This window comes from Spermophilus citellus (genome assembly GCF_964194105.1).
Source record: "Spermophilus citellus genome assembly, chromosome: 3".
Classification (NCBI taxonomy): domain Eukaryota; kingdom Metazoa; phylum Chordata; class Mammalia; order Rodentia; family Sciuridae; genus Spermophilus; species Spermophilus citellus.
Window position 1 is genome coordinate 71,722,932 of NC_138184.1, and position 26,762 is coordinate 71,749,693.

The 26,762-nt window shown below is 47.8% G+C and overlaps 2 protein-coding genes across 15 annotated transcripts in view; one reads left to right on the forward strand and one right to left on the reverse strand.

Moving 5' to 3' along the window:
* Positions 1–22,774, reverse strand: part of TANGO2 (transport and golgi organization 2 homolog) — a 36,373-nt gene extending 13,599 nt beyond the window's left edge. Inside the window, exons 1-3 of one of the 4 annotated variants that reach the window (XM_081286076.1) lie at positions 22,723–22,774; positions 6,053–6,147; positions 3,173–3,261 (exon numbers count right to left, since the gene is read on the reverse strand). In XM_081286076.1, coding sequence (XP_081142202.1) covers positions 3,173–3,261; positions 6,053–6,108 — 145 coding nt within the window. In that variant the 5' untranslated portion in view covers positions 6,109–6,147; positions 22,723–22,774. The other 3 variants (XM_081286073.1, XM_081286074.1, XM_081286075.1) reach the window with 3 other exon arrangements.
* A 3,263-nt stretch (positions 22,775–26,037) lies between these two features.
* Positions 26,038–26,762, forward strand: part of ARVCF (ARVCF delta catenin family member) — a 50,642-nt gene continuing 49,917 nt past the window's right edge. For 7 of the 11 annotated variants that reach the window (XM_081286058.1, XM_081286060.1, XM_081286062.1 and 4 more), the window contains exon 1: positions 26,041–26,264. The gene's annotated coding sequence lies outside the window, so the exon portion shown is untranslated. Of the gene's footprint in view, positions 26,265–26,762 lie in introns of all 11 variants that reach the window. The other 4 variants (XM_081286056.1, XM_081286057.1, XM_081286050.1 and 1 more) reach the window with 4 other exon arrangements.

The following is a 26,762-nucleotide window of genomic DNA, read 5'->3' on the forward strand; positions in this document are numbered from 1 at the left end:
ACCAGGCGAGCGCGCTACCGCTTGAGCCACATCCCCAGCCCGTTAGGAAAACATTTAATGAAAAACACATGACGGGCTGGGGATGTGGCTCAAGCGGTAGCACGCTTGCCTGGCTTGCGTGCAGCCCTATTCGATCCTCAGCACCACATTACAAACAAAGATGTTGTGTCCGCCGATAACTAAAAATAAATTTTAAAACTAACTCTCTCTCTCTCTCTCTCTCTCTCTCTCTTAAAAAAAAAAAAAAAAAAAAAAAAACATGACACCTAAAGATAGAAAGCCAGAGAACACTGCAGAAGGAAGTCAAGTTGACCAAGGAGAAGTGTGCCATCTTGTATGCCAAATGGAAGACCCAACTTCTTCCCCAACTGGCCCATGAACACCATCCCTATCAAAATCCCCTCAGTTTTTTTTTAATTACACAGAGATTGGCAAGCTAATAAAATGTTTATGGACATGTGAAGGAACTGGAATTGCCCAAACAGTCCTGAAAAAGAACAAAGCTGGAGAACTCAACTTTAAGACTCACTATAAAGGACTAAATTGTTGTTGTTGTTTTGAGATTGGAGTGTCACTATGTTGCCCATACTGGTCTTGAACTTCTGGGTTCAAGTGATCCTCCTACCTAAGCCTCCTTAGTAGGTGAGACTACAGGCATTTGCCACTGCACTTGGCTCAAAAGGACATTTTGAGATATTGTGGTACTGGCATCAAGAGAGACACACAGATCAATGGGATACAAATATGTTCAACTGACTTACAACCAAGATGCTAACAGGTAAAAGAGTATCCATTTTAATAAATGATGCTGGAACAACCAGAGAGATGGAAGGGAGATGACCCTCAACCCTTACTTTATACAATGTATAAAAATTAATTTGAGATAAATCATAAACCAAAGCATAGATCTCAAAATCGAAAGGCAAAACAGAGGGAGCAAAATAGGAAAACATTTCATGACCTAATGGAGGCAAAGATTTCTCAAATACAACACAAAAAGAAGAAACCATAAAAGAGTAGATAAAATGCATTTTGCTAAAATCTACTCACCAAAAGAAATCATTCAAGAAATGAGTAAGCAATACATTTATCAACAATGGATGCACATCCAGAATGCATAAAGAAATCCTACAAACTAATAATTTTTTTTTAAAAAGAGAGAGAGAATTTTAATATTTATTTTTTAGTTTTCGGTGGACACAACATCTTTGTTTGTATGTGGTGCTGAGGATCGAACCCAGGCTGCACGCATGCCAGGCGAGCACGCTACCGCTTGAGCCACATCCCCAGCCCAAACTAATAATTTTTAAATGAACAGCTTGCTCAGCGCGGTGGTGCATGCCTGTAATCCCAGCAGCTCGGGAGGCTGAGGCGAGAGGATCATGAGTTCAAAGCCAGCCTCAGCCCTATCTCTAATAACATAAAATAGGGCTGGGGATGTGGCTCAGTGATTGAGTGCCCCTGAGTTCAATCCCTGGTACCAAAAAAAAAAAAGAAGAAGAAGAACAGCTTTCCTATCTGACCAAGCAACAGGATCCAGATTTTCTCTCCCAATTAGAACAATCAAAAATTAAAATATGTGAATAAAGGAGTTTTGAGATAAAGGAGGTGAGAGACAAAAAGCAAATGAGATGAGTTCCATGACTGGAAAGTCCCCAGGATCCAGCAAAGGGGAGGTGGGGGGGGTGGGGGCACGGCCAGGAAGAGATCAGCAGACTCCCTGAGCTGAGGGCAGAGACTGAGAGTTGGGGGATACAGAGGCAGCCAGAGTTCATCAAAAGAAGATCAGAGAGGAGAGCCACACAGAGAACACCAGAGTTCTAATCAGTGCACAAATTATCTGAACCAACCAGAAAGATTAGACCTGGACAGTACTTACACATAATACCACTCCTAGAAGTCAGATTAGAAAAAAACATGTAATAATTAGCCCTGAACAGGCTACACAGTTCCAAACCTATCAAATCTTAAGCAGAAGACCTGAAAGGACCAAAATGGCATCTATTTATTTATTTATTGGCACTGGGATTGAACCCAGGGGCATTTTACCACTGAGCAACATCCTCCGCCCTTTTTATTTTGAGATAGGGTCTCCCTAGCCTTCTGAATTTGGCCTCAAACTTAAAATTTTCCTGCCTCAGCCTATGGAGTATATGGGATTTCAAGCGTGTGCCACTACACCCTGCTTAAACTATGTTTCTTTTTTTCCCCCCAATACTAAGGATTGAACCCAGGAGCACCTACATTCCCAGCTCTCTCTCTTTTTTTTTTTTTTTTTTTTTTGTTTTTTTTGTTTTGAGGAAGAGTCCCACTAAGTTGACCAGGATGTCCTCACACTTGTGATCATACTGCCTCAGCCTCCTGATTCACTGGGATCAATAGGCATGTATCCAGCCTCAACATGGTTCTTGTAATAACTTACCTAATCCAAAACAAAACTCAATTATAACATTTTTTAAATTAATTATTATTTTTATTTGTTCTACTTAGTTGTACATGACAGCAAATGCATTTCAATTCATGGTTCACAAATGGAGTGCAACATTTCAATTCTCTGGTTGTACAAGATGTAGAGATGCACCATCCATACAATCAATGATAATATTTCAGGGCTGGTGTTGTGGTTAGTGGTAGAGAGCTTGCTTAGCATGTGAGAGGCACTGGGTTCAATTCTCAGCACCACATCCAAATAAATGAATAAAATAAAGGTACATCAACATCTAAAAAATTGTTTTAAAAAAGATATTTCTAGTAATACAAAATGTGCCCCACCCAAGCCTTTGCTCCACCAATTCAGCCCATCTTCCCTGCAGCAAGAGAAGATAAGTAGAAACAATAATGCAGACACAAACATATGTACGTGCATGCACACACAATTAGGATGCCTCAGAAGTGATATAGCTCCTACATGTAGTGTGACTACTTACTTCTTCAAGGGGTCACAGGGTATGTAAAACCACAAGGACACTGGGTGGTGCTCAATGCTGGGGCTGGATAACTCAATGCTGACCCAGATCCCAAGGTTCACCATATCCTTGCACACATTTGGTACTTACACTTGGAAGCAAGGATATTATTAGGATCATTCTGTGACTTGCACTTTCATGACACCCCAGGAGCCTGAGTGGGGCCATGCTGAATGGCTATCTACCAGGTGTGAAATAAGACTTACCACTGAGGATCTCATTGTTAGTCCCCCAGAAGCCTGCCAACTTGGATGGTCTGTGGTAGAACTCATCCCTGTTGGCTGCCAGAATGAACCTAGGAGAAAAAAGTATGACTGGCCATCTCGGATTGAAACAGAAAATCCACATTCTCTCTCTCTTTTGTGCTGGCGATTGAGCTCAGGTCCTTGCACATGCCTAGCATGTACTCTACCAATAAACTACACCCCCAGCTTCTCTTGCTAATATATAAAATTTATAGGAGTAGCAATAAGGATAAGACCTAAAGATGATAGAAACCCTTCAGTCCTTGCCAAACCAACAACAGACAAAAGTATATAGAGGCTTCAGGTAGCCCCCAGGGAGATAGCACTCAGAGCCCCTACCCAAGAAACAGACAGGTCCTGGGCAAAGATGTAAAACTACCTGGCTTAGTGCTAAGAGACAGGTCTGCCAGGGCCCATGGGACACCCTTGTTCCATACTACACAGAGTCCCTGCCCACCCCAAAAGGTCCCAGCCAGTGGCAGGACCAGGTGCTGGGCAAGTGAGGATCAGGAATGGAATCATCAAGCACATCCTGGGGGCCTAGATTAGAGAAAGGGGAACCATCCCTTCTTCTGACCATCTGTCCCATTCCTTGAGAATACCTACAGAAAGCCTGTAGACTTCCTGGAATGTAAGCATGCATGAAAGGGAACTTGAAGACATATGCTGAATGTCAGCAGCCCTCTGAGGGCTGCTCCATCCTATTTTATAGTGAGTTTCTTTGGCAGGAGGGGTCAGGTCTGGCCAGGGACTGTGCATTTTCCTCGAACCTTCTGGGTCTCCTACAGAAGCCTCACCATCTTCAGGGCACCCCAAGTGGCCCCTCTCTATCCCATCCATATAGCTGGTTCCAGGGCTGCATCAGGTATGTGCCACCCAGGGTGAGGAGGGAATGGTCTGTCCACTGTCCCTGATACAAGAATCAGCCATTCACAATATGCTGCTGGGAGGGGGAGGAATTAAATGAACTCTAGATAGGGCAAAGGGGAAAAGGGAAGGGAGGGGGCATAGGGATAGGAACGATGGAGGAATGTGATGGTCATCATTACCCTAAGTACATGTAAGAAGACACGAAGGATGTGACTCTACGTTGTGTACAACCAGAGATATGAAAAATTGTGCTCTATATGTGGAATATGAATTGTAATGCATTCTGTTGTCATATATTAACAAATCAAAAATTTTTTAAAAAAAGAATCAGCCATATACAAAATAACCCTCTGCATCTTCAACTGCCAAGTTTCAACCTAGATTCCAGCCTACATCTCCTACCACATTTCCTCTGTCCCTGTAGTCAGAGGTGTCCCCAACCTCTGCAGCAGAGGCAGCAGCAGTGCCCACCTTTCCTGGCCCCAGGGCCATCCTGACTGACACCATTCTAAAAGGCATCATGTCTGTCCCTGGACCTGTATAGGTCAGTCCTGCCTTCAGCTGTGCTTGAACAGTGATTAGGAGGAGGTCCCTGAGTGGGAGGAGATAGATAAGCTACAGTAAAGATACACTAGGGACTAGGTTAAAGCCCCTATGGTCCCTGTGGGGGTGGAAGTCAATTTCCACAAGGTCCTATTCAAGTGTTCTCTCTTTTAAAAAGAATGTTTCTTCTCTTTTCTTACCTCTAAGATCTCTGAGGGTGAGTGGGAGATGGGGTAGTAGGGAGGCCCCTGCTGGATAAAACCAGCCCTCCCAAGGAGAGGATAATAAACTCCACAGTCCAAAGCCAGGCTGAGGCTGTTGTCTTTGGGTACCAATTCTTACATAAGGTTACAGGGAAAGAAAAATAATAATAATAATAAGGAAATGAAAAGCTTATTAAAGCAGTCTTCGACCTTAAGATGTTCAACTGCCTATTTTTCAAAAGGAATGTATTTGCCTAATAATTCAGGAACATTAATTTATAGGTTATTTTACCATAGGAGACACTGTTTAGCTGAATTGCCAGAGATTTGCCTTGCCTGGGATTTCATTAAATACATAATTCAGAAAGAAATGAGTGTGATGACTACCTACTCTGATGCCTAGAGCCCTAGATGAGAGGAGGAAGTAATTCCCTCAGTCAATACTTGAGACTGCAATGCAGATGAAAGTTCATCTATGCCAATGTTCAGGGTCTGAATGATAAAACACCATGGTGAAGGGCTGTGCATAACATGGCAAATCATCCACTGGTTTGGTTCTATTCCATTAACTGAAACCACTGATTATCCATCACCACCAAGCACTCTTCACACAGCTGGGGTAAGTGAGCATATGCAACATCGGGGAGATGAAAGGGTACATTGTTGGGGGGAGATGAGTTTGTGCAACATCAGGGGGATGTGTCTATGCAAGGTCTGGGGTGAGTCTGCGGGAAGGTATGTGTATCATGGTAGGGTGAGTCTGTGACCATTTGGGGCTGGGTCAGTCACCATCTGAGGGGTGGTATGGCAGCAGGTAGCAGGTGCTGTGATCCATTGATCAGGGCCTCAGTGATAACCCCACAGAAGTTACCATGAGGAGTGACAGTCTAGGTTGTAGGCAACAAAGGACTTCAGCATGTACATGTAAAAAGCATCTTTTTAAAAGATGGTGGTTATGTGATAGTATGACCATGTTATCTTGGTTTTCTATGATAGATATCAAATTACTGCAAACACAGTGGTTTGGTTTTTTTTGTTGTTGTTGTTTATTTGTTTGCTTTTAAGGTACTAGAGATTAAACCCAGGACTCAGCCATCCAGGACTCAGTCTACATGTCCTCTGATCTGCTTTCACCCCTCCTGCATGTGGTGCACAGGACTGGGAGAGAACCAGCCAGGCATCCCAGACCCAGCAGAACATGAAAGACGCAGAGCCAGAGTGTTACCTGTATGCATTTTTGGAAACAGGGTGAGGATCAAACTTAAAGAAGATGATGCACATGGGTTGCGAGGGATGGCTTTGCAACAGGTTCAATGAGGTCTGCAGGAAAAGGAAAATAATAAGTTGAATAAATGACTGATGATAGAATAGCCTCACTGAACTTACAACAGCCTAGAACAGAAATGCCAGCAAGCAGGGCTTAACGGGCAAAAATCACATGCTTGCTGGCACTGCATAAACATCTGTCTTCACCTGTGCACTCATCAGCATAGTCACTCTCTATGGCAGTTACCCATGATGTTCACAGGCCCTGGACACACCACATGGGGGTGGTGGTGGGTGTGGAGGGAATGGCAACAGTGAGACTAGGAACCACGCATGTAGCTAGGGCCAGCAGGTAGCATACCCTCCCCTGAAATGGTACCAAATCCTCCCCACAAGCAACCAAGGGAGGCACTTTCATCTCAGCCCATGGCACCTTAAGGCAGGACACTACACCCCACTCACCTGGGAGGCTCTGCAGCATATGTCCCTGGCAGGCCTTCATCCAGCTCATGCCCACCACCCCATGGGACACAGGAGCCCCGGACATCCACATCAGCAGGCAGGGACATGTGCTGGCAATGTGCACACACACCTAGGTGTTGGGCAAGCATGGATTAAGTGCCCACTCCCTTGCCACACAGACCCCAGACCCTGTGCCTGGGAGCCCCTGGAGCCAAGCAAGCATTTTTCCACAACCAAATTGAAAACAGGTTAGATATTAATGCCACCAACATGTAAAAGTGACTCAAAGGTCCCTGAAGACTATACATGTGCAATGATTCAGTGATATAGCTTCAGGCAGAGCTAATGTCTGCAGCCAAGACATGGAACAACCAAGAAGCTGTTTTAATACTAAGGGAGCCAAACATATTCTTCCCAAAAAAGTCTAACAAACCAGTATGCATATGGATATTCGGTGTATATACAGAGGTGAGTCTGCTGAGGTATGTAAGTGCATGAATAAGTCTTTGTGTGTTTCTTTGTACACATGTGTTATGGTTTGGATCTGAAATGTCCCCCAATGGCTAAGTGCTAAGGTTTAATTACCAGCTTGTGGTGCTATTAGGAGATAGTGCAACCTTTAAGAGGTGGGGCCTAATTGGAGAAAGTAGGACACCAGTTATGAACTTTGGAAGCGTATATTTGTCCCTTATCACTGAGCTACCATGAGGTAAGCAACTCTGTTCTACCACATCCTCTCCACTATGATGCTCTGACTCACCATGTACCCAGGAATAGTGTAACCAACCACAATCTTAATCCATGAAACATAATAAATCTTTCCTCCTGGGCTGGGGATGTGGCTCAAGCGGTAGTGCGCTCACCTGGCATGCATGCGGCCAGGGTTCAATCCTCAGTACCAAATACAAATAAAGATGTTGTGTCCGCCGAAAAGTAAAAAAATAAACATTAAAATTTAAAAAAAAAATTTTCCTCCTTTGATTTTCACAGGTATTTTGTCATAGTGACAGAAAGCCAACTAATATATGTACTTGTGTGTATATATACATGTATGTACACATGTGTACATATGAATAGCATCTGTATATACCTGCATTTGTGAGCATATGAATATTTCAAGGAGGCCACTGAGCTCCCCAAGCACATTAGCAGAAGATACCCTAGAGGTCTGAGTGCCTTATTTTGGTTAACCCTTGGTTGGGGAGTGTCATGCCATATCTTGGGGAACCCTAGGAGTCAGGGAGGACGGTGCTATATCTTGGAACACCATCGGGGGTAAAGAGGGTCCCTACAGTGGCCTTGGTCCCAGATGTTAAGCATATGGTACCCACTAGAGCTTGGGTTCCTCCTCAAGAGGCAGCATACCTATAAAGTGGGTATCCAGGCCCTTGCTAGGGCAGGAGACCAAGGTTACTCAAGTGAGGTGTCCCAGACCCAGCCCATTCTGTCTCCAAGTCTCAACAGTTCATAAGCACTCCTGCTCCTCTGCCCAAGGTCTTAGAGCAGGACACAGGGCATCATCCTGGGTAAAGACCCCCAAAGCCTCCCTATTGGTGTATAAGCAGCAAGCATGAGCTGAGGAAGGCTCTTGGTTCACTGTTTCAGGCCAGGAACTCCCAACAATGGCCACAGCCAGCCTCTTAAAAAAGAGGCCTCACTGAAACCTCCCCCTCTGAAATGGTTCGATGACTCCAAATTCTTGGGAATCTGACATAACAACTTTTCAGACTCTGCATCTCAGCACAAAACAAAGGCATTTCCACTGCACCAACCCTGCTATCAAAGCCAGAGCTGGCACCATGGGAATAGCAGGGGCTTTGGTCATAGCTTTCAGTGAACACCTGGGTTGACAGCCATGGGGACACTGCCAAGTTCACAGCCCTTCTCTTAGACAATGTCATGATGTCTCCTGCTCACTGGTCAATCCTAGAAGTCAGGGGAGAGGCACAAGGGCTCCACTTTCCATCCACGAACTGCTACTTTCCCTGCCAGCTCCCACAGCTACACACTGGGACCACCAAGGACCCAGTCCCACCAGGCTCTGGAAAAAGCCCTCAGTATTCAGCTGAGGCTCAGAGCTCTCCAACCTGTGTTCCTCCACCTACATACATATCCTTCTCCCATGGTTTCTGCTCTGTTCCAGGGCCCTGCAGGCACAAAAGTTACTATAACCACTAGGGGCCAATATTCTGCCCTAGGAAGGAGCCAGTGGCTATGCAACCATCTGCAGAAGCACAGGGTGCTGGGAGACATTCAGCCATTGTAAATGGGCTGCTAGTCACTGCCTTTCACAGGACACTGAGCCAAAGGGATGCCAAACATGAAGGTTCCTATACAGAATGAGGCCAGAGGTCAGGCGCAGACTGGATTTTCTCCCTGAGTGCCCTGGCAGTGCCCACTGAAGACCATCATCTCAGGGTAATGTAAGAATCCAGAACTGGTATGCAGGCTATTAGGCCAACATTCTTAGTAAAAAATACACCAAAGTGCTTGGGGAAAAATGGGTGTGGCAGTGCATGCTTGTAAACCCAGTGGCTCAGGAGCTGAGGCAGGAGGATCCTAAATTCAAAGCCAGCCTCAGCAACTTAGCTGAGGCCCTAAGCAACTTAGTGAGACCATTGCTCAAAATGAAAAATAAAAAGGGCTCAGTGGTTAAGTGCCCCTGGGTAAAACCCTGGTACCAAAAAAAAAAAAAAAAAAAACCTTGAAAAAATATGAAAATATCTGAAAAGAAGCCAAGATCACCAAAGATTTGGAAAATATCTCAGAGAATATAGGGACCCAGAAAGGAAAGCAGGGCACAGTGGCTGTTTCTGGCTCAAAGCATCTGTCAGGACAAACTAGGCTTAGGTTCTGGTAGCCCCTTAGGAGAAGGGCACAGAAGACAAGGCTTAGGGTCCTTCATCAAGATAGGGAATCTATGGTATAATAAGAACTATGTAATGTTTTGAACAACCAACAATAAAATAATTAAAAAAAAAAGATAGGGAATCTAATTGCTAGAGGATCTTCCCCCAAATTAGATTCTCAAAGTAAATAAGATAAACACAGGTAAGTAAGGGTAAGCTACATCCACAGTCACCCCCAGGGGCTCTGAGAACAATGTGCAAAAACAGGAGGAAAGTCCTGATTCAGCCAGACTTCCATGGATTAGACTGAGGTTCATATTGAGGGTGCCCACAATTGGTAGATACCTGGATACAAACACCAGGAGTAAGGACCAGCAAAAAGGGATCCACACATATATCATAGATCAAAAAACTCTAATTCAAGAAAAATAAAAGCAACTGAGAGGAATTGAGCCAGTAAACCAGAAAGTTTACAAAGCACTAAAGGAATTTTTAGAAAGTTCTTGCTGGGTGTGGTGGTGCATGCCTGTAATCCCAGTGGCTGGGAGGCTAAGGTAGGAGGCAAGTTCAAATGCAGCCTCAGCAAAAGTGAGGCACTAAGCAACTCAGTGAGAGTCTTTAGATAAAATACAAAATAGGGCTGGGGATGTGCCTCAGTAGTCAAATGCCTCTGAGTTTAATCCCTGGTACAAAAAAAAAAGTTCTTTAAAAATGAAAGCTATAAGCTATAGGAATATAGGAATCATAAGTCACAAGTTAAAGCTCAGCAGGGGACTTTTCTTTTCTTACTTTTTCTTTTCTTTATTTTTCTTTATTTTATTTTTTGGTGTGAGGCATTGAACAACAGTGGATTACTCAAATAGGACATAACTAATGAGATGGATCAGCAGAATCATCCTTGGCAGTGCATAAGAAGCATACTGAGACTTAGAAAAGTCCCAGCTATCCCACCTCTCAGGTGCTGTGGATAGGGGATCCCAGTAACCACCACATGACCAGAAGACACAGTGCCCTCACCCTGGAGGAGCCAATTTTTCCCTGACATGAGAACCTGCCAAGCTGAGGTCATGAGAGGAAAGCCTGTTAGCCAATCCCTACCATAATCCCATTGGCTCAGTGCCCAGCAGCTGCCCAAGTCCAGGGATGATGAAGAGCTCTTGTAAGGACTGCCCACCAGGAACACACCATTCTATAGTATCAGAGAAGAAGGGTAGACCCTCAGTCCTGGTCTACTCTCTGACTGCAAGCCCCATTGCTGGGCAAGACTGCTGACAAGAGAAACCCTTGTCCATTGTCAGAAAGAAAGGGCCCTTGGTTCAGCTTTAGGACCCTGCCATCCTAGCAGACCAGCCCTCGAGACAACAGTGATAAGGAGGGTTCCACTCTCCACAGGAAGTCAAATGATGGATCTCCAGGTAGCCTGGTGCTGGAGATGTTGGCGCAGAGCCCAGACGTGCAATCTTGATGAAGACGCAGTCATTGGGAGGGAAAGACCAGAGGAAAGCCAGCCCCTGGGGAGGGGACCATCAGGAACTGCCTTTCTCTCCAATCCCTCACCCCCCACTCAAGCCAGGCCCGCTGCCCACTGGACCCTCCCTCTTCCTTTCCCACTTCGCTCCCTCAGCATATCCACCTCCTTCACCTATGCCTCTATATACTCCATCAGCAAACTCTTTGGCAGGTTCCTGTGAACTCAATGTGTCTTCCACCCAGGCTCCCACCCACCAACCCTAAGCTCTGCTACTGACAAAGTCTTCCCTGACACCCTGCTCAATGGGCCACCTTCTCACTCCTGTGGACCTGCAGGCTCTGAGAGCAAGCCCTGGGTACAGACCCTGGCCTCCTAGTCATTGCATAGTGGGCAGGGTACTCAGGGTAGGCAGGGAAGGTGGGCACACAGGCAGTTATAATCACCCTACAGGACAAACCCCATGGCATACTGATCACACTGTTGTGTACCTACATACTTCCCAAGGATATTTCCCACAGCTCTGTAGGAAAATCCATTGTGCCACAGGTGAGGCTAGCGCTCATCCTCAGGAACATCTACATGTGCCACAAGGACCTCATCTTAAAGGATACCTGCATTGTTCAGGAGAGGGTAGCATCCAGGGGAGAAATAAGCCTGGTTTTCCTGTTAATACCTCCACTGTCTGGCCCCAACTCTGGGTTCAACACATGGACTAAGAGGAATCTCTATAGGTCCTTGGCAGCCTCGTCAGGACCACACAGGATTTTAGGGCCTCTGAGGCCCAAATAGCCAGAGCTAGACCACAGCAAGAACAGGTAAAGGAAGAAGCAAATAGGAGGACCAGGGATCTGACCAGGAGCCTCACCCAGGGGCTTTGGGAGCCCGACCTGGAAGCATCTGAGTATTTACAAGAAATCGTGTCCTATGACAAGCACTTCCTGCCCCAGCAGAATGAGGAGAACACAACACCAAGCTACACACACTGCCAACAGCAGTCAAATGGTCACACACACCCATTCTCTTCAGGTGTAAAAGATTCACCCTCCCTCATCCTCTCTCCTAGTCTCAAGTAACCACAATAACAGCCAGGATATAGGAGAGGGGACAGGGCCCCCAACAAAATGGTACAGGTACCACACATACTGACCTGAAGGAGGCTAGCCCAGGGTATCACAAGGCAGGGGAGGGTCAGCTAAAGAGTGCCATCCCCAGGCTTCAAGTTTCACAGGTGTAATCCCTCTCACTGACAGCTCTAGCAACATATCCAAGGTCATACACTGGGGATGTGGCAAGATGGGCCTAGTGAGGTTCATGGAGAGGTGCCTGACAGCTTGAATTGGCATGAAGGAGTGATGAGTTGGCTATTCTAGAGTGAGTACACATGGGATGCTGGAGCGAAACAGGCCTCCTGGACTCTGCACTTGATCCTGGCAACTACTTCCTTCCCAGTACCAGGACACCCCCAGTACTGGTTCTGTCCATCTGCAGATCCACAGACTATTTTGCCCAGTCATGTCACAGAAATTCCTAGAAGCTGGCATGCCACTTGTAGAGGTCCTGTCACCTCACTGATCTCCCTATGGCCAGGCTTCCAATCCTCCCCAAAGGAGGAGAAGCAGGGGTGACAGAGCAGCAGCCTTCCCCAGGTTATTATGGTGGTCGCACTGACAGCACTGTCCTAAGGGCAACTGCCATGATACAAGGGTACAGGCCAGTCTTGTTCAGGCCCATAGGAATGAAAAGCTCAGATGTGTGGTCCAAGTTGAAGAAATGAGGCCATGTGGGTATTAGTCAGGAAAAGCCACATACAAGAGCTGAGACTAGGGTCTACGAGTTGGCCAACATCCTGACACATGTCAAGATTCAAGAGCAGTGGGACATAGCACCGTGATGAGGTTCCCTCACCCCACATTCAAGCCAGGCCTGCTGCCCTCTGGACTCTCCATGAGCTCGGAAAGAGAAGTGGCTCTCTTACCAGAAAGGCAAGAGAAGTGGCTCTCTTACCACTGTGTGGGGAAGCTTTCCACTTCATTCTCACTATGAACCTCAAATGGATCCTTACTGTGACCTAAGCTGCTCTGCAAAGAAAATCAGAGAGCTAAGCCCTATCAGCATGGCAGCTGGCTCCAGCAGTGGCCTAAACAGTGCACCCTGGAGTCTCCTTGACATAGCTTCCTTTTGATGCCATGTTCCACAACTCACAGACTCTACTTTGCTGCACATGACTACCAGGCAATGTTTGTTAAACCAAGATGTCACCTAAAAAGCCAACCCTGTGAGTTATAGGTCTTCTAAAAAAAAAACTACCTGGAAAATTCTAAAAATGAACAGGGACCAGCATGAACTCCTGCTGAGCACCAGAGACTGTGGCCCTGGAAGTATGTTTTCTCTGAAAGCACTCAGCAAGGTCTGTGACTGTATCAAGGGTCTCCAACCCAGGGACTGTGATTCAGATAAGGCAGATACTTGAAGATGCAAGTGCATGAATGAGGCCAGAGTACCCACAACTCACATCTGTCCACCAATCCCTAGACAGGGGACTACCACTGTGTCCTTAGCCTGCCTAGCAACAGCTGAGAAAATACTACATCTCCTGGAGTATTATAGCAAACCCAAATGTGCACCTTTTCAAAGTGCTCCCACCTGCAGCTGGATCAGTCCAGGGTGACCATGTGTGTAATGCAGGGATAGCTTAGCAGGCCTAGGCTGTCCATACCCTACATATTCCAAAGAAGGCTCTGGCCTTGTACATCTCCGAGGAAGTATCTATCCTCTAATCCTCTGGAATATCCTGTCCAGCAAGAGTGTCCTTATTCAACTGGAGCCTTGGGCAATACCAGATAATCTATGTTAACAATGTGACTTATGGTGAGGGTCCTAGGACACATTGTATCAGCTCAACCTCTGGAGGGGTTGAAAAGGAAGTAAGGGCAACCATACAGGCTGGCAGTCAATCAAGCTAAATAACCAACCCCCAATAAAAATCTGAGGACACCAAGGCTGGGGTAGGCTTCTGTATTAGCAACACTCCACATGTTTTCACGCATGGCTGCTGAGAGAAATAAACATGTACACACAACTCCACTAGGAGAGGGCAACTGGAAGCTGGAAGCTGATGCCTGGTCCTCCTAAATACTGCCCTCTGTACCTTTTCCATTGCTAATTTTAATGGATGTCTTTCCTTTTAGTAAATAATACCCAGTCAGGTGTAATTGGACTGGGCTAGGCTGGGCCCAGAGAGCAGACTGTCCAGAGTGGAGCCTGTTGGTGGGCTCTGAGGTCCAGCCCCTCCCTCATGAGAAGTACAGTGAAGTCAGCATCTCACAAGATAGACGGGGGAGGTGGGGATTCAGGAAACAAAGAGCCACTGTGCCTTAGCCCAGTGTGCTCACCTCTGTGAGCCACTGTGCCTTCACCCTTCACCCTTCATCACAGTGACCCTGATTGTGCTAGTCCCTGTTCATTTTTAGAACTTTCCAGGTAGTTTTTTTTTAACTTTTATTTTATTTATTTTTTGATTTTTTTATGTGGTGCTGAGGACCAAACCTAGGGCTTTGCAAGTGCTAGGCAAGTGTTCTAACGCTGAGCCACAACCCCAGCCCCCAGGAAGTATTTTTAAAAAGACCTATAACTCACAAGGATTGGCTTTTTAGGTAACACCATCATAGTTTGAAGAAATGTGCCTGGTAGTTATGTGCAGCAAAGTAGAGTCTGTGTGAGTTGTGGAACATGGCATCAAAAGGAAGCCATGTCAAGGAGACTCCAGGGTGCACTGTTTAGGCCACTGCTGGAGCCAGCTGCCATGCTGATAGGGCTTAGCTCTCTGGTTTTCTTTGCAGAGCAGCTTAGGTCACAGTAAGGATCCATTTGAGGTTCACAGTGAACATGAAGTGGACTGTGACTAGCCTTTCTGAGTTCTGAGTCCTCTAATGAATCACTGAAGCTAAGGGTGGCTCTGGGATCTTTCAACAGCACTGTCACAGGGTGACCCCACAGGGCAAAGGCACAGTGGCTCACAGAGGTGAGCACACTGGGCTAAGGCTACACAGTGGCTCCTCATGAGGGGCTGGACCTCAGAGCCCACCAATAGGCTTCACTCTGGGCAGTCTGCTCTCTGGGCCCAGCCCAGCCCTGCCGATTTACACCTGCCTCCAGTGAAACATACCCTAGAGGTATTCACAGGGCCAGAAAGCTCTGTTACTGAAGCCTGCCACTGATCATGGGTTACCTGACTGGGCAAGGCCCAAGCTGAATCACAATTGCCCTGCACAGTCAAATCACCCAAGTAACTTGGGGGCAGGGGGCAAGGGACACCTGATATATGGCTCTCTGGAGGTGGGGGCCACTCCAGGACCCATTACAGGGAACTGGGCAGGAAATTTTTATGTGACTGGGTATTATAAGCTACATCCTTTTTGCTTCCCCACTTTATTCACATTAATTTTTTGCCTTTAGTGTGCTTATAGAAAATTAGAGAGTTTTTTTTTAAGAGAGAGAATGAGAATTTTTTAATATTTTTTAGTTCTCGGCGGACACAACATCTTTGTATGTGGTGCTGAGGATCGAACCCGGGCCGCATGCATGCCAGGCGAGCGCGCTACCGCTTGAGCCACATCCCCAGCCCAAAATTAGAGAGTCTTAAGCAAGAGTTTAGTGACAAATTTTGTAAGCAAAGTTACATTCCATCTCTAAGTCAAATTTGTCAGTTCTTTCAGTATTTACAAAGCATACATTCTTTTTGTTTCTTTTTCATTTTTCTTTTTAAGTAATTGTCTTGTACATGAGAATCTCTCCTCCCCCAAAGTCCTGGTACACCCTCTAAAAGAGACACATAGCTCTATGCTCAAACAGACCTGCCTGCCTGCCTGCCTGCCTCCCAGGGCACACAGCGACCTGGCAGACATGTAAGAAATGCATGCACATATATGTCATGAGGCTCTATGTCTGAGGAAAGTCAAGTTCCTCTTACCCAGATGAGATGACAAAGGAAGATCCTGTGACAGTCAACACCATCCCAATAGGACACTCCAGCTCTCTACGGGCTGCGATTGGCCACAGGGCCACCCCATCTACAGCCACCTCACCACTAACCAAAGTCCAGGTACTATGGCTGGTACCAGCGAGTTGGTGCTGGGCCAGGCATTCTGCTTTCCTGCAGTGTCCAGCCCCCACCGAAACAAATGCCCAAAGAACATGTGTAGTTTGTGTTCAGGGAGGCCTGGGAATAAACCTGCTTGGTTTACTCACTGCCTCTACTGACCCTGCCAGGGAGGTCCCAGAGATGGTCACCAATGCTGAACCCTGAGTACTGGGTGTGCTGTCATAGGTTTCTCAGCAAGCACTCACACACATGTACAAATAAATAGGTTATATTCTATAAGCAGACCTGGCCAACTGTCTCCAAATGTCCAGTGACACCAGGTATGCAGTGGCAGGAAATGCTCTCACCATGGTTCCATTGGCAATTCCCAATGGCTGAGAGTTTTAAGACTGTTGACCACCTGTCTGCCCTTGCCCATAGATCACCAATTTGGGTACTGACTCCTGGGACTTTGTCTCATGGACTTATAGTGCAGCTGACAGGATATGGGCATCCACACACCTGTTCCATAACCTGCAACTGCTTTCACCTGTCTATCCCCTGCCTTCCAGCTTTGCCTGCAAGGCTGCCTATCAAAAATGGTCTTATCATATGGCAAATTTCCTAACCACAGTGTTTGTGTCCCATTCTATTACATAAGACCCTATCTGCCCCCAAACTGAGAACCCTTTTTTCCTGACTTCCTTGTATAGGCTTAGCTCTTGAATCTGCCCTCTCTGCTTGTATAGATAGTATGAGGCAAGGATACACCCACATTTCCCTAATGCACAGCCACTACTCTGCAGGTAGGTCGTTGGGCCATCCAGTCTGCCCCACCTCGGTCATACCCTAGACTCCTGGTCTCCCAGAGCCCTGCATATGTCACAGGGTCTCAAATGCTACAGTAGTTTTACCTTAGCTCCAGGGCATACTCTGGTGTCTGAAAAGCAAGTCTCCTTTAGCTATTCCCAGAAACTATAGCTTAAGTGTGTCCCCAAACTCAGGAATTTGGTCCTTAGTGGTGCTGGGTGGTGATAGAATCTTTAACAAATGGCTCCTGCCAAGCATGGTGGCCCATGCTTGTAATCCCAGCAACTTGGGAGGCTGAGGCATGAGAATCCCAAGTTCAAAGTCAGCCTCAGCAATTTAGCAAGGCCCAAACCAACTTATTGAGATCTGGTCTCCAAGAAAAAGTAAAAAGGGTAGAAAAGATGGTGGAATGAGATGGACATCATTATCCTAAGTACATGTATGAAGATATGAATGGTATAAATCTACTTTGTATACAACCAGAGACATGAAAAATTGTGCTCTATGTGTAATATGAATTGAAATGCATTCTGCTGTCATATATAACAAATTTGAATTTAAAAAAGAAAAACTCTAAAAAGGAAGTAGCCTGTTAAAGCACAAGGAACATGTCTCATACTGATTACACAAATTTTAATTGCTTCAGTGACAGCTCTAATTGTCAAACAGCAAAAACAGTTCTTAAATACAAAGACTGTATTTTTTTAAAGATTTTTTTTTAAAGAGAGAGTGAGAGAGGAGAGAGAGAGAGAGAATTTTTAATATTTATTTTTAGTTCTCGGCGGACACAACATCTTTGTTGGTATGTGGTGCTGAGGATGGAACCCGGGCCGCACGCATGCAAGGCGAGCACGCTACCGCTTGAGCCACATCCCCAGCCCCAAAGACTGTATTGTGAAATAAGATTAGAAAATATTTAAGAGAAAAAAAAAAGTAAAAAAAAAAAAAAAGGGCTGGGAATATGGCTCAGTGTTTAAGCGCCCCTAGGATCAATTCCAAGTACCAAAAAGAAAAAAAGTCTCCTTATGTCACTGAGGACACTGTCTTTGAATCTTTGAAAGAGATTATGATGGTTCTTTTGACCTTGAGCTCTTAAAAGATCAAGTTGTTGTATAAGTGCAAGCCCAATCCCTGAATCCCTTTCTGGCCTCCAATTTGGCTATGTGATTGCTTGCTCCCACACATGCTCCTGCCATTCCAATCTGCCCTGAGGTTATGTAGCCAGACAGTTCTTGCCAGAGGCTGCTATTTTAGCACCCAAAACTATGTACTATAAACTGAGATAGACCTACAGCCCCAACATCCTGGAACTTGAAGCAAGTCTGTGTCCTTCCAAAATAGTGTCTCTACCCTGGAGCAACATGTAGTGGAAGACAGCAACAAGCTCAGCTCCTGAGGGAGCAGGGAGACCCAGCTAGGAGAAAGCTTATCACCTCAGACATTTGTTCAGAGGCCAGAAATAATCAAGGCCCATAGGGACAGAAGCAAGGCAGAGCCACCTAGTCTCTGGAACAGCTGGGGGACTTGAGGGAGATACGTGAGTGTGGGTGATAGCTTCCATGTCCTGGCATGGATGGTGATTTCCTGACTAGGATCCCTTTGTAGAATCCATCTAGCTAGATGCCAAGAACTTGTGTGTTCTCAATAGGTGTATTTCATGGCAGGAAAAAGAGTAATTTTCCAGTCCCAAAAGCTGCCATCAGAAGAAAGTTTGCACACCTTGCCCTCTTCACCCTGCTAGTACTGGCAGAAAAGGTGAGGGAGATAGGAAGGTGGGGATAGCTTAAGGTGAGTTGCCTGCACACAGGAGACTGGACAAGAACAGATCAGCCCTGGTTTAAAAAAAAAAAAAAAAAAACACCTTGGTAGAGGGTGGAGCAGCTGAGCTATCTTTCAACACTATTTACCTATCACCCTGTGACCCTTGAGGTGACAAGGAACACTTCCCTTTGTCAGCTAAAAAGGCAAAGAGGGCATGTGGCACAAGGGAAAAGTGCAGAATCAGGATACAGCAATGACAGATGCAGGAATACACACACAAGGGAACAGAGGTATTTTTATTTAGACACAGGGTCAGTACACATGGAAAAGTGGGGTTCACAGTTCCCAGCAAGATGGTCTACCAGAGATGCATGTATCAAGGCTCTGGACAGAGGTTATCTGAGCCCCACAACAAGCTGACCCACTTAATTTACACCAAGTAGTTTACAATATGTAGGGGGTATGTTTTTACAGCTATCCAAACTCTGGAGAGGCCAAGAAAAGGTCAGAGTCCCAGAGACTTCTAGAGAGCAACTCAGCAGGGCTAAGCAGCCAGGTACCTAACTCCACTAACTGCCTAACTGCAATGGCATGGCTGTCACTGTCAGCTGTGGCACCTCCTGGGGTGGAGTTGCTCTATTGGTAGGACAGGACAGACAAAGACATGTGATATTATGTGATATGGGCTTCCAGCAGCAGCCAACAAAGGAGGTAAACACACACAGAAAAGTGTCACTGTTCCTGGGACCTTGGCTGAGAAAGCCCTGACATCCTGAAATCCTCTGAGTGGCCAATCCATAGCAACACCCTACTCTCCTCTCATAACAGCAGTAAGAGCTCAGCAAGCTGCACTTTCTCATTTTAGCTATTACATGACATTTTACCATGACAGATTTTCTACAGTGATACTCTCCCCTTGGATCTTTGCAATGTTTTAAGGACATTTTTTTCAGCCTTACACCATGATGTCATTCTCCTTTCATAGTTTAAAGGAGCAGCACAAATAAGACACATCATGGTCATGATACAAAGCTTTGGACACAGAGTGACCCTTGCATCTCATGCTTCGGCAGGATACCTGGCTTCCCCACAACAGAAAGACAGGCTCAGCATTAAGGTAGTCCTTATGGCCTATGTGGTGTGTTAAAAAAAAAAAAAGAAGAAGAAGAAGAAAGAAAAGAGGACATTCTTAACTGCTCAAAAAGGACAAAAGCTAGCACTTAAAAGTAAGCATGTCCAGGCCCTGTAGTCTGTAATCCCAGCAATTCGAGGCCAGGATTCCAAGTTCAAGGTCATCCTCAGCAGCTTAGCAAGACCCTTCCAAAATAAAAAATAAAAAGGGCTGTGATGTAGCTCAGTGGCAGAGAACATCTAGGTTCCATCTCCAGTATGGCAAACACCACACATGCAAAAATGCACAAAGCTGAGCACGGTGGCATTTGCTATAATTCTAGCTCCTTGGGAGGCAGGACTGTAAGTTCAAGTCTAGTCCAAGCAACTTAGTGAGACTCTGTCTCTAAAAAGGGGGGACAGGGGCTGGGGTTGTGGCTCAAGTGGTAGCATGCCTGCCTGGCATGCGCAAGGCACTGGGTTCGATCCTCAACACCACATAAAAATAAAATAAAGATATTGTATCCACCTAAAAAAACTTTAAAAAATAAATAAATGTTTAAAAAAATAAAAAGGGGGGACAGGGCTGGGGGCTGTAGCTCAGTGGCAGAGCACTTGCCTAGCATGTTTGAGGCACTGGGTTTGATCCTTAGCACCACATAAAAAACAAACAAAATAAAGGCATTCTGTCCATATACAACTACAAAAAAATAAATTTTAAAAAGGGGGATGAGGAAGTGGTGTTAAGAATGTAGTTTAGAGGTACAGTGCTCCTGACTTCAATCCCCAGTACCACAAAAAATAAAAATAAAAAATAAAAAATGGTTAGTATGGTACTTGACAATGCACTTTCAAATGTCAGCAGGTATACCAGCCATCCAGGAGATGGAGGTCAGCCTTTTTCATTTTTTAAGTGAGCATATATTATTTTTGCAGTCTAAAAAAGAAAATAGAGATGAAGGGGAGGGGAGAATCTGCACCAATAACCTCAAAGAACAGCTCAGTTGATTTGGAATGACCTTTTTTTCACAGAGCCCATCACCAAACCCCTGGTAAGGAATAACAAATGCCAGACTCATCCATGTTGCTATGATGAGCTGATTGATACATTACCAAAGGATGGACCCCAGTTCTCACCCACCTAGAGTGTCAATGACAAGCATGGTCCCACTTCTTGAAATCCTCCAGGCCTCCCAGTCTTACATCATTTCTCTACAGACCCACTCTCTCCACTGACATTCTCAAAAGTAGCACCCGTGGGCAGACATCAGGATGACAGCAGAGATCACCATCTGACACAGAAAGTAGTCATAGGAACCACCATCTGTCATAGAAGGTAGGGACAGATCCAGACCCCACAATATTGCAAGTGATTGTATTCATCATGAAACACGATTGGAATAACAATGTACAAGTAAAGACATCAATGAAGCATAGGGGCAGAGCAGCCCAGGCAGAGCTGTGGTAGCCAATCATCTTCATTTAGGAAAACACTATTGTCATCACTCATCAGAGCAAGCAGGCGCTCAGACTGAGAGGCCTGCAGTCCAAGGACATGCAAGTAACATGAAAACATGGAACTGAGAACCCTTGCTATAGGGGCCCAAGGAGGTGAGAATACCAGAACATGTCACCCAGCCCCACCAGGGTGCTGGGATCCTGGGGATCCCAGAGGAGGCAGAGGTTCTGCTGTGCCCATCCCAGTCACTCTCCCCAGTACTACCACCCCACCAGACAGATCACCTGATTCAGAAGTGCTCCTGGGAGGGGGGCCCAGGAAGAATAGAAGCACTGGGAGTCAGTCCTAGCCCTAAACGACCTTGGAAACTCCACCTGTCCCCTTAGCCTGAATTTTCTTCACTATAAAAAGGGTTGGACTAGGGCTGGGGATGTGGCTCAAGTGGTAGCGCGCTTGCCTGGCATGCGTGCGGCCCGGGTTCGATCCTCAGCACCACATACCAACAAAGATGTTGTGTCCGCCGAGAACTAAAAAATAAATATTAAAAATTCTCTCTCTCTCTCTCTCTCTCTCTCTCCTCTCTTAAAAAAAAAAAAAAAAAAGGGTTGGACTAATAAATACTTACCCCAAAAAGTTACCCAGAGGGTAATTGAGCAAGTGTGAGGATACCTTCCTAAGCACCACACAGCTGCCTCTTATTGCTGCCATCACATCTGTCTCATGGAAGACGGCTGAGCCAGAGTGGTAGCAAAATAGCAGTCAGTGGGTCCAGAGAGGTATGAAAGACCTGGCCCATGCACAGCATGGGCTGTTCCATTGGATAAAGAGGCTCCAGAGGCTCAGGGACTTATCCAAGGGTAGAAAGTTCACTCCAAAGCTGTGACCCAGAAGGAAGCCAAGGAGTATGGGAGAGGTGCTAGGCACAAGGTAGGGATTCTCAGCAACTGGCCCTCTGTGTCCATTGCCCAAGAGAATACAGGCCTAGTCCTGCAGTGGGACCAGGCCTGGTCTGGGTGAAGTCCTGCCCAGTCCACACCCCTTCCTTCCAGGTAGGGTTGAGGTGGGGGTTTAACTATTCAAGATACTCCCGGGAAGTCCGCATCCAGGCACTGGGATGACCCAGCACTTGCTACTTACTCTAAAGGGGCAACAGCTGTCATCCTGCTGTGGCGCGATAGCATGGGGGATGGGCCAGCGTGACTCGGCTCCAGAGTAGTCCCTGACGCTGGCTGAGGCCGCATCCTACCACTCTGCCGCGACCACGAAGCTCCATACCCCACCAATCTCAGCATTCCCTCAGCGAGTTTGCTCCTGTGTGCCAGCGGTCTCAACCTGCACGCTGCAAACGCCTTCCAGTACTGCATGGGATGCTTTCGTTGGCCAGGGTGGTCTGGTCTCCCTGGACCCAACAGAATCCCTGAGCCAGGCCGCCAGCTTTCCGCACTACGCCTTGGAAAAGGGAAACTGAGGCACGGCGAAGAAGTGCAGCCCGCCTCGCCCTGGTGCAGCCTGCCTCGCCCTGATGCAGCTCGGTCCCACCGGAGCCCCAAGAACCCTGAATCCCCGATCCCCGGCGGCCACGCAGGGAGCAGTGTTGTCCAGGCCAAGTCGCCCGCCGCGCACTCACCGCCTCCGCCTCCGCCGCCGCTGCCGCCGACTTCCGGGTACCGCGCCCGCGCGGCACAGTTGCCAGCTCAAGCCCCGCCCCACCCTCTGCCAGTGCACTTAGTCATTGGACTAGCAGATGAGGGGCAGAGTAGAGCACCTAAGAGCAGGGCCCCGTTGGCTCTTCGCGCTGTCGCTCAGGGGCTGCAGTAGAGCTGCGTCAAGTCTGGAAGCTGTGCTGGCGTCTGAGCGCCACGTGACCCCATGGCCTTGCTGGTCTCCAAGGCTCCTCAGCCAGCTGAGGTGTCTTCGGAAAATCGAATGTCCCGTGAGCCTGTGCCCTCGCGGACACCATGTCACCTGTCCACCCTGCTCTCCTTCCTGGAAGGGGACAGGGATGCTCGCTTGCAGACCGCCCCCCTCTGACTTGGTCCTAGTCTTCCAATCCCTGTCCCCTAAACCCAACCTCTGGACTCATCCATCCTCCGTTCTGGACATCCTCTTCACTTCCCCGCTCCAGTTTGCTTCTCTAGCCTCTGCCCCTCTCCCCACTGCAGCCCTAATTCCTGATGTTCCTATATCAGGACACAGCCCAGACCCTTGACCAGGCCATTCAGCCACACCTGAGCTACTAAAGCTTTTGAGCCCCCATGTGGACTGTTCTTCTGCAGGTCCAGGCCTCAAGGATGAGGGGCTGGCCCAGTTTGAGCTGTACCAGGTGAGCAGATGGGAACTCACTGGAGCTAGTCTCAAAAAGATAGAGACATTCCCTGGGGCTTCCTGTCCCCAGTGGCCTCAGAGGTATATCAGGGGCCTGAGCACTGCATAGTTGGAGAGTCAAGGACCAAAGGCCCAGGGCCTGCCCCAAAGTGAGTGTTCAACAAACTATGACAACTACATTAAGAATACTGACAATGTGTTAAGAACTCTAAACCCAGTGCCTTAGTCCACGGGTTTTTAAAATATATATACATATATATATTTTTCTTTAATGTAGTGCTGAGGATCAAACCCAGTGCCTCACACTTGCTAGGCAAGCACTCTGCCATTGAGCTACAGCCCTAGCCCTCAGTCCACAATTCTTATTCACCCAGTTTACAGACATAAACACTAAGCAGTTATGCCATCCAGTTGAAGTCAAAATGGTACTGGATTATATCCACTGGCCTGTGTTAAAGACCCTGATGTCCTGACCCTGACCTGGAGCACTGACACCCTATGGAAAACTGCAGCTCAGAGAAGCAAACGCAATAATCTAACCCAGAACGACCCAACAGCACATTCTGCCCAGCTCTCTAGCTGTTGTAACTGTATGCCTCAGGAACCTATAGAAGCCTTTCAGAGAACTCCAGACACTCTAGGACTCATGGCCAGTAGGTGGCAGACCTATCCAGACATGCAGCTCCCTTCCTATAGAACAGCAGCAGCACAATCCCGTTTGGCTAGTGCCAGCGATCTCCCTCTGAGCTGCCAGACCATACAGTCCATAGAGCTAAGACATAGTGATGTTGAACAAGCAGGATCTGGGTCTTATAAATGAGTGTAAGGAGGAGGTGGTACGTGACTATGAGGTCATCACAATAAGGGCTCCAGGAGTAGCAGGGTCTGATGTCCTTGAAGAGATGCCCTGTGACAGACTTATTAAATCTCCCGTAAGGAGTAAATTAAACACCCTCTGCCCAGCCACATATCATCTGAGTCAAGATGTTACCCACAGTGCAGCTCCACAGGAAGAGAGCTACATTGTTCACAGGGGCTCTTGAGTTCCAGGGGGTGATGCCTCATTCTGCAACCCCACCCCCAGCTGCAAACAGCATTCCTATGCCTAGATGCCAAATGGCTTTCACATCAAATGGCAAAAATAATGGATTGGGGGCTGGGGATGTGGCTCAAGCGGTAGCGCGCTCGCCTGGCATGCGTGCGGCCCGGGTTCAATCCTCAGCACCACATACCAACAAGGATGTTGTGTCTGCCGAGAACTAGAAAATAAATATTGAAAATTTAAAAAATAATAATGGATTGGTAGTGGCTGTGTCATGCTGAAATTGATTTATTATGTCTGCCAGGACTCAGGGGGACCCAATGGTGGTACCAATGGTGAGGTTTTGACCCAGGCCACTTCCTTTGTTCTGACCAAGCAACTTGGGTGAACAACTGGAGTCTCCAAATAGTTGGATTAGATCTAAGTGTCTGTATTAGATCTAAGTGTACTTCCATTAGTACTGTCTGCAGGTAAATTTGCTCCTCTTGTGGTCTTGGGGAATACAAGGAACCCAGGAACTAGTCATCTCCAGGTTCATCAGGGTACAAAAGGTTTAGAACCAAATATGAGCCAGGTTCACTGACTCACTCTCCAAAAACTAGCCCCACTGGATAACATTCCTGTTGGTTCCCCTGAAACCACAAAGGTAAGTGGAGCTGGCCTAGGGTTATCACTGCAGGGAGGAGGTTGGTGCTCTCTGTATGGGACGGGAAAATGAGGCTTGTGCTGATCTCAGCAGGAGGTAGCCAAAGTCCCACAATGTTCCTTTATCACTCCAGGTAATACAGGGGAAAGGGACACCAGGATGGAGTGAGAAGAAACATAACATCCCGTACCCAGGCTGAGAGTTGTGTCCAGGCCACCAGGAGGTGAAAAGGGGGTCATAGAGGAACTGCAGGATGGTGAAAGCCCAAGGGGTCTGTAGATCAAGGCCTGGTGGGGGAGGTAGTTTACCAAGGACTCCGTTCCTGCCCTCTTCCACTCCACAGCCTCACTAAGCCAAGAACGCAACTCCGCCGGGGCTGCAGGTGCCATGGGGCGTTGAGAGTGGGAGAGTTCCCAGATCCCGTCACCTAAAGCAAGAACCTCTCGGAGCCTCGTTTTTTTGTCCCTAAAATGTAAATAAAATGAGGTAAGTAGCAGAACTCTCCCTCACCGATTACTTGAGGGATACAATTCGACGGTAGTAGAAGGGATCTGAGCGCAGCGCCCAGCGCTGGAGGATATCTGCGAACTAGGGTTGGTGATGGACACAACACTGCCGGAGTGTAGGGAAGAGTCGCCGGCCGTGCCCAATCCCCGCTTTCGAGGCCGGACAATCTGAGAACGTCCTCAGAAGACAGCCTGGAGGGGGCAGTCCCGAGCCCCTGGCCTCCACCGCAATGTTCCAGGCAGGTGCCGGGGCCTCGGCCTCTCCGCGAGGGGGCCGGTCGTTGGCCAAACTGACAACCTCGAGAGCCAATGGTAAGCCGTCTTCTCTGTGCAACGGTCCAATCGGCATGGGTTGCCGGGCTTCTCGACCAATGGTAAAATTCTCAGTTAGATGGGGCGGGGCAGAGGGTCGCGTCGCCGGCCTGGGCAGCTTTGCGCACGGTCCGCGCGAGGGGCGGGGAGGGTGGCTGACGGGCTGAGCACTGGGCCGGGGAGGGAGGGGTCTGCTCCTGCACCGGCTCAAGTTGCGCCCCTGTGGACCGCGACCCGCGCAGCGCGGGAGCAAAGCCTCTCCCCGCACGCCTAAAGACCCAGGGAAGCTCGACTGGAGGCGGAGACCGCGTTGCGGAGCCGCCCACGCTGCGCTCCAGGTAAGCTCAAGCCGGTGGGCGGGGTCGGGAACCCGGGGCTGGGGAGGAGGTTTGGAAATTCACGTCCGGCTGGTGCTGAGCCGGGGTCTGGGACCTGTGGTGCGAATAGGACAGGAGGAATGGGTTCCTGGGCCCTGAGTCCAGGTGCACGTGAGAGCGGGATTGGGGGGCTGGGGGCGGGGGCGGTGGCCAGCTCCACCTCACCAGCTTTTTGCTCTCACCGTCGTGCTGGAGTCTCGTGGCCCGCGGGGGCGGGTCCCTTTGTGCGCAGCCTCAGGGCTCTGCCGGACCTGGCCTGGGGGCGCGTAGCGTCGCGCGCCCCAGCTGAGTGCATCCCAGCTCCGCAGCGATGTCCACACTGAGCGACTACGGCGCCTCGAGGACGGCCACGGAAACTTTCCAAGGGCCTGAGGGGCGGCGAGGCCGGGGAACTTTCCAGGGGTGGTGTGCCGTAGGGCCTCAGCCTGGCCAAGGGGATGTTCCCGCACCGCGCTGCTG